This window comes from Chelonoidis abingdonii, chromosome 10, assembly GCF_003597395.2.
Source record: "Chelonoidis abingdonii isolate Lonesome George chromosome 10, CheloAbing_2.0, whole genome shotgun sequence".
Lineage (NCBI taxonomy): Eukaryota > Metazoa > Chordata > Testudines > Testudinidae > Chelonoidis > Chelonoidis abingdonii.
Window position 1 is genome coordinate 67575947 of NC_133778.1, and position 8405 is coordinate 67584351.

At 45.4% G+C, this 8405-nt stretch overlaps 1 protein-coding gene across 1 annotated transcript in view; it reads left to right on the forward strand.

The window, feature by feature from the left end:
• Positions 1–1394: 1394 nt before the first annotated feature.
• The window catches only part of ESYT3 (extended synaptotagmin 3), a 64374-nt gene continuing 57363 nt past the window's right edge, over positions 1395–8405 (forward strand). Inside the window, exon 1 of the mRNA XM_032794007.2 lies at positions 1395–1742. Within this exon, the coding sequence (XP_032649898.1) occupies positions 1395–1742 (348 nt within the window). The remainder of the gene's footprint in view (positions 1743–8405) is intronic.

Below are 8405 nucleotides of genomic sequence, written 5' to 3' on the forward strand. Positions count from 1 at the left end.
GCTTGCTTGCTAGCATATATATACCTACCCCTGGAAATTTCCACTACCTGCGTCTGACGAAGTGGGTATTCGCCCACGAAAGCTCACGCTCCAAAACGTCTGTTAGTCTATAAGGTGCCACAGGATTCTCTGCTGAATTTTATTACTGGACAACTGAAAAACATGGAATAGGAACTGCCATACTGGACCAGACCCAAGGTCCATCTAGTCCAGTATCGTGTCTCTGACAGTGCCCAGCACCAGATGTCTCAGAGGAAGGTGTAAGAACCCCACAGCGGGCAGAGGTGGTGCCCTAAAGCATCAATAATTAATCAATCTAAGCCAAGTTGGGAAAGATTTGTCATGAGAATCTACAACCCCTCTCCCCCTTTTCCTGTCTTGAATTTGCTGACTGCAGGAGTCACCCTGAGCAGCTGATTCTCAGATGACCTAGGATGGATCCTGTTGTGCCAGGCTCTGCCCAGAGGGATCAGGCTGGGAATGGGAGGAGCATCTTTTTTACTGAGTGTGAGAGAGCAATTTGTGCCAGGCTAAACAGAGGGGGGAGGGGCCATCTCTCACTCTCTGTAAGGGGGAAGGAGCTGCCCATCCACTATCCTGTACCAGTTACACCCTGTGCTGAGGCCAGGTGGACACCTCTAGCCCCATGACCTACCATGCCAGCTGGGCCCCTCTCCTCTTTCTCCCCTTCCCAGTAGTTCTGCCCCAGCTTCTTCCTCCTCAATATTTTCCCCCTAAAGTTATTAAATCTCCTTCCAAATGTAGGTTTTTCTTGCTTTCCTCGTTTTCTCCTGCAATCCTGTGTGAGGTTTTTCTTCTTTTTTCCTTCACTCATCCTCCCTCTTTCCCATTTCCTGGGCGATCTCTTTCCTTCCCCCAACCTCCTCTCCTTCTCCAGGGACAACCCACCTCTCCCTTCGCCCTGTCCTCCTTCCCTAGTTTTCTCCTTCCCCCTGTCCTGCTTTCCTTGTCTCACCTGCCTGTCCCTATCCCTTCAGTTCCCCAAGCGCCTCATTTATTTAAACCTGGCCTCCCCTGCCCCAGCTCTCCGCTCGCTTGCCCCCAGCAGCTCCACAGCCCCTGCTCCCCCCTTGCCCCAGCCTGCTCCCTCGGCGGGGGCAGACTCCCCTGCAGGGGGCAGCAGAGGGCAGGGTGCGCATGTTGCCCCCGCGCCTATCGGAGCCCGTGGGCCGGCGCTGGGGCGGGCGGAGCCGCCGGGAGCCCAGTGTATCCGCACCTGAGCGGCTCCCGCCCCGCATTAAGAGGCGAGGGCGGCCGGAGTCCGGAATGGAGCAGGCGCGCGGGAGCCAGTGCCCCGCTCCGCATTAACTTTGGGCGCCCGGTACCGAGCGCGGATCCGTGCGCTGGGGGAGCGAGACTCGGCTCAAGCCGCCATGCAGCCAGCGGCTGCCTCCCGCGGGAGCTCCGGGCCCGGGCCGGGCGAGCCCAGCGGGCGAGCTCCGTGCGCCTCCGCCGGGCAAGAGCAGCAGGAGCCGCCCCGGCTCCTCCAGGAGCTCGGCGCCTTCGTGGCGCGGGCGCTGTTCTGCCTCGCCCCGGTGTACCTGGCCGGCTCCCTGGGGCTGAGCACCAGCTGGGTGCTGGCGGGGTTGGTGCTGTGGATGTGGTGGCGGCGGAACCGGCGCGGGAAGCGATCCCGGCTCTCGGCGGCGTTCGGGTTGCTAGCGGAGGAGGAGAAGGAGGCGATACACCAGGGCGTCGCTTTCCAGCACCTGCCTGCGTGGGTGAGTGCGAGTCAGGCCGGGAGCGGCTGGGTTGTGCGTTGGCGAGTCGAGCTCTTCGCTCTGCAAACGGCCAGTGTCGCCTTCACAGGCTGCAGGGGAACCCCGGGTCAGCGCAGCTCCTGCAGGTTGGAAATCTGGCTTCAAATGACACACCTCGGCCCCCTCTCTGTAGCTTGAGTGGTATTTCTCTCAAGGGGGCTTGGATCTTGTAGTTGGGCCCAGGTTTGGCGAAGAGGGGGTGGGTATCTCTGTTGGGGAAACTTCTTGGATACTGCTTGTCAGTTGGCTCATTCTAAAATACTTAGGGAGTCTCTTGGGGTCGGGATAAGTCGGTTCTGCCAGGGAAGTCAGCTGTGAGCCAGAAGTGATGGAGCTTCACCAGAAGCAGGGCCATCCTGGCCATCTTCTTGTACTTTGGACTTGTAAAACTAACAGTCCTGTACCCTGACATAGTTCTCGACTGCCCATGGTTTTGCCTGACTCTGAAATAGGGACACCATTATCCTGACATACAGTCAGTTGGAGGTACTGTATCTGCCCTTAAGCCTTCCTGAAAATTTTTACAGCTTTACAATTCTATTTCCCCATATTAAAACGTTTTTCTGCTTTGTTGTGGAAAAGACCCAGATCAACAGCTGCTTAAGCAAACTATATACAGAGGCAACAGCAAAACTGGCTATACACATGTACTCTGAAATGTACAACATAAAAATAATTTTTTTCTTTCTCTCAAGTCTTTCAACTTCAACAATTGTTACTTATAACCACAGTAAGGAAAACGCTTTCAGATGTTAGTGTGACTTCAGTTGCTGATGTCCCCTTACCCTGAACTACATCTGCCCAATGGAAAGGGCTTCCTAATGCATGATCTGTCCCAAGTAACTTCATTGTTCTCAAATTCCTTTTTATAAAGTGAGAAGCTGTTGTAAAACTTGTGGCCTGTAAAGTGTAACTCGTGCAACAGTTTAGGGGATAGCAACCAAAACAATTAGTTCCCACATGAAAGTATTGACAGTGCGTGTCTAGTTCCTTCTCTCAAAAGTACTCCCTGTCATTAGATCGTATGGTGGCATATGGCTTTGCCTTTATGCATTTATTCAACTTATTTACATATGGTGGTGTTTGCTACAAAAGGAGTGGTGTAGGTAAATTACATCAGACTTCTTGATAAAGAGTGCTGCTCTTTTGAGGCCCTTGTAAATGTCAAGTGTTACCTTTGCTTGCTTGCAACAGGTGGGGAAATAAGCATTAATGCTGGATCTGTACATTCAGATACACTCCTGCTTGCTTAAATAAACTGGAATATGTACCCGGATATTGAGTTGTGAGAGGTGAAATAAAGGCAACAGTAGCTTCTTAAGCCAGAAAAAAATCTTTCTTACATTACTATGTGATGTGAATACTAATCTGAAAGCTGTAATTTTAGTGAAAGTCTCTCTGGTCTCTCTCTCTCTCTCTCTCAGATATATGTAACAGGTAGGGGATGATGGCTTTCCCTATCTCTCCTCTCCACCCCCTCTCCTCATGAACCTTGTTTCAAATGTACACTATCAAAATAGCTGGGATGCATTGTGTTAAGTATTTTTCCTCCAGTCTCAGCTATCTATTTCAGAATCTTGTTCATCCAAAAAATATATATTTCCTATTCTCTGCTACTATTAACCTCCAGTCTCCATAAATATAATAACTTCCGCATTTATAACTTTTAACAAACTGACGCTGTCAAGTTACAACTTAATTAATACAGAAATCTGTTTGTAGTTCACCAATTTCTAAATTATTCAACTTGAAATGCTATAAATCTAAATGTACTCCTAACTGTGTGTTTTGGTGGCTCATTCTCTGTAAGGTCTCTGTTTGGATAATGACAACTGATTAGTCAATTTTTCTTATAGTCAGCATTACTTTCTGACCTAGCCAGATACTGTTATGTTTGCTTACACATGCAGCAGGGGAATGTTTTTTGTCTTGTAGAAAATAAAGTGTTTCCATTTCTATTCAAAAAGAATAAATAAACAGAGGCATTTCCACTGGTAGAAACATGTAGCAAACTGTCATACAAAGGCTACATTTTGGGCTGTAAGTTGACCTGGCAATGGCCCAAATCCTAGAAGGCTCTGGTGGCCTTCAACGTGCATTGCCTTCAGTGGATGTGGAAAGTGCTTAGCACCTCACAGAACTGGGTCCAGTGTCTTTTAAACAAAACTAATGCTTCTACCCTATAAGGATTCTCTGCCTCTTTTTAATGCTGGCCCCAGCATTCCATTTGTAGGTGGGATTTCTGATTTACTGTGGAGCCTTTGCCAATATGACTACAGTAACTCCTCACTTAACGTCCTCCCACTTAACATTGTTTCGAAGTTACGTTGCTGCTCCGTTAGGAAACATGCTCATTTAAAGTTGTGCAGTGCTCCCTTATAACATCATTTGTTGCCTGCTCTGTCCACTGCTTGTAAAAATTCTGTGGAAGAGCAGTGACTTTACAAGGGAGCATTGCATAAGTTCCTCTTCTCCACCTCCTCCCTGTCCCTCCCAATTCAGGATTTTTGTGGGGGGGAAGGGCGGGGATGCAGTGTGCTCTGGAGAGGAGGTGGAGTGGGGGTGGGAAGAAATGAGCTTGGAGTGGAGCAGGGATGGGAAGAGGTGGGCCTGGAGCATTCCCGGCAAAGTCGGTGCCCATTTTTTCTCTGGGGAAGCTGCTGCTGCTGTGAAGGTGCTTCCTAGCGTCCTTGCCTGCAGTGGGCTGTGTCTATGTGGGGTAAGCCAGGGGCACTTCCAAACCGCAGTGCAGTACTGTACAGTGTATAATGCCTTTTGTCTGCCCCCAACAAACTTCCTTGGAACCTAACCCACCACATTTAAATTAAATTTTATGGGAAAATTGGATTTGTTCAACATCATTTCACTTAAAGTTGCATTTTTAGGAACATAACTACAATGTTAAGTGAGGAGTTACTGTACAACTTGAAAGGTTAATCAACGCATTGTTGCCAACTATTGCCATTTTATCATGAGTCTCAGGATGTTTGGTGTGTCTTCAAGTCCCAGCTGATGGAATCAAGAGTTGCGATTCCATGAGAATATCATTTTGTAAGAGGGTTCAGTTTAGATAACTCAGCTCAGTTGGTGTTTATTAATCAGATTAGCATAATACAGAAGGGGTCAGTACTTTACCCAAATTGGGGAAAGAGGTTTGCAGCTCTCTTCTATTATAAACTCACTACTTCTACTCTCTTTTTATGCTCAACTTGTTTACAATACATAGAAGACTCCCCAGATGTAACCTCATTAACACAAACCCTTTAATCTCTTTTCTTACATCATTTCATAACTTGTTTTCAGGGTACCAAGGCATCTGCACCAATTATTCCTAACACTTTCTTTGGTCATAGGTACATATACCAATTATCCTTGCAACCTGTTTATATTTGGTATCATTTCTAAAAGGTTTGGCATACAGAAACAATGGAGGTTGTACAGTTCACCTGCTTTATGCACTGAAACATGGCATAAGTGAAAAGCATTGTGGGAATCTAATTCATAGTTACACAAATTACCATAAGTGTGGGGAATACTAAACATTCTAAAAATATGATATGAAATTGGTTAACAGACCTAACAATGTGGTATTCTTTTACGTAAGTTTCTAATTTCCATGGCTGTGGAGAAAAGCTTGAAAATATAAGCAAGTGAGCCCTAAAAGCTCCTCAGCTAGAAGGTAAAGAGAACACAAGTTGGGGAGGGGGTTGTTTTAAGGCTTGACTCATGATTTTTGAATGGTTGGGATTGGCAATACTGATAGGTTAAAAACAGACCTTCCTTGTCAAACTATGCTAGTTTTTTATTGATGTTTTTTAATCTTAGTTCCCTGCATCTTACATTTCACCTTCCTTTCTCCTGCTGTCTCTGGTCTGTTTCTCTTCCATATATGTGGTTTTTATTCAGCCTTCTAATCTTTGTTCAGTTTTACATTCTAGACTTAGTTTCTAGTTTGCTTTCTAAACTTCAGTTTGCCACACTTTCCAGCTCTTTCTTTTCTTTTTTTTCTGTCCAACTGTTCCCTAGCTATATTTCTCCTCTCCTCTGTGCCACTCATCTTTGCTTAGTTTCTCTTTCTGGTTATTAGACCATGTTTTCAAAGTTCTTCTTAGACCCTTCCTCCCAAGGTTTTTGAAAGCTTTCAGATAGGAACAGCTCTATAAAGGTGTATCTTTACCATAATCTCCCTCTCTTCCCATATTTGAAGGTGGGAGTGTGAATGAGACTCCAATTGTGAGAAGCTAAGGTTGCAGGAATAATTGAATTACATTATTACGGTGTAAATTCTACTCAAGACCTTGAATGTGAAACTGCAGTGCTGGCCTAGGTGTGCTCTGTAATGGGCCTCCCTTGGCTGAGAACAATATTTCATTCTGATGAGCTCGGAAAGATCAGATGAGGGAGCCCTGCTAATTTACAGGGCTAAAGGGAAAGAAAATCATGGCATGTAATTAGTTTCATTAACCAGCAACAATCAGCAGGACACTGGACTAATCGACAATAGAAAAGTAGCCTACATTCAGATGTGGCTCAGACTTAGCGTTGTAAGAGCTCTTGAACCTAAATATGTATCTGCTTTGAGAGCTGACCTATAATGGACCAACCTAAAAGATTCCTAGGTTGTAAAAATGGCTCTGAGCTGTGAATTTTGACTCTGGAGTCCATTCACCTGCTTTGACTCTGGGGGTCAGTTCACTCTGGAGTCAGACCTAGGGTTTGAGAGTTTTTGTGGTGTCAGGTTCTGGCTTTAGTCCATCTGTGAGAATACAGTTTGTTTATAAATTGACCTTTGCTACAGTATGAAATGTAGAGTGACTTTAAAGTTACTCTTTAGCCTATAGCCTATCCTTGTGCATGTGCATGAGTTGTTTACAAAGATTAGTTTTCAGCTGCAAAATTGAAAATGGTCTTTGAAAATAGTCCTTCCCAACTTTCAATGTACTAAGGCTCAAATTTGGGATGTAGACCCAAAATGCCAGACATAAAAGATAGTATAGTGCAGGAGGCTTCAAACAATTGTTTTGTTTAAAGTGACATCAACTGAAATCTAGTTAATGCTACTCCTGCTGATTTCAATGGTTTACAACCACATATTCCTGTGTTTAAGAGATTTTTCTCTCCTTTCCCTCTGTGTGAATGAACATACACATTGTGGGCACTTTTTTTTTTTTTTTTAATGCGGAGAAAATAGGGAAACTGACTTTGCAAAATGTTTAATTTCACTCTGGTCCCCATGTTGATCAGCTGTCGTCATGGCATACAGGCAACAATGTTTAAATACACTCACTAAGTCTCATGCTAATATAAAATTACATGTAACCTAACTAGGGAAATTCCTTGCATCGCATTATTGGGTGTACAGTGTTAATGCCTTTTTAAAGGCCTATTGGCAACTCCTTATTTAGGCAAAATTGCCCTTAAAATCAAAGTGTTTTTGCCTCCTGTGTATAGTGCTGGTTGTGTACCACTCGCTGAAATCCATATTCCTAGGGAACCCTACAGGCAAACACTTGTGTAATATTTGAACAGATCACTTTATCATTTCAGACATGTTAGAATCTCTGTTTTGTAGTCATGGCCATAGGTGTAGCCAGCCGCTGGGGAAGGAGTGGATGTGAAAAATTATATATAATCTTTTCACTTAATAATTAGCACTTGCCAAGTATTTTTTTTTTGTTTTTTTTTTTTTTTATCTTCAAAGCTCTTTTCAAACACTTGCTAGTACTTTCAGCATTCCTGATACTTTGGCAAGTGCCATCCCTGTTTTATAGATGGGGAAACTGACTTTGACAATTTAATTACTATGTAGGCCATCTAATTCTGGTATGGCACTGAGCTTGGGAGTTCCTGGGTTACACCTCTAAGATTTGGTAAAAGGAATGTCTTGTTATATGCCTCTTTTTCTTCATCTATGCGATGCATGTGATGCTGTTACACTGTCAGAACCTGCTGCCGTTGAAGTCACTTGGAGTTTTGTTACTGAGGGCATGGCTACACTGGAGAGTTGCAGCGCTGGGTGGTGGGTTTACAGCGCTGCAATTTACTGTGTGTCCACACTTGCAGTGCTGGCTGTGCCTTGCAACTCCCTGGCTGCAGCGCTGGCTGTACACCTGGTCTGCTTGGGGTGTAACGATTGTAGCGCTGGTGATGCAGTGCTGCTTGTCAAGTGTGGCCACCAAAAACGCTTTTATTGGTCTCCAGGGTATTAGGAGGTATCCCAGAATACCTTTTCAGCCAGTCTGCTCATCAGTTCGCACTCACTGCCCTGGGTTCAGGTGACCTGCCCTTTAAATGCCCCGGGAATTTTAAAAATCCCCTTCCTGTTTGCTCAGCCAGGTGTAGAGTGCAATCAATCAATCGGTAACCATGCCTTCACACACCAAACGAGCCCCAGCATGGAGCACTGGCGAGTTGCTGGACCTCATCAGTGTTTTTGGTGAGGAAGCTGTGCAGTCACAGCTGCGCTCCAGCTGTAGGAATTATGATACCTATGGGCAGATATCAAAGTCCATGCTCGAAAGGGGCCATGAGCGGGACACAGTGCAGTGCAGGGTTAAGTAAAGGAGCTGCAGATCGCCTATTGTAAAGCCCGTGAGGGAAACAGCTGCTCAGGTGCTGCCCCCA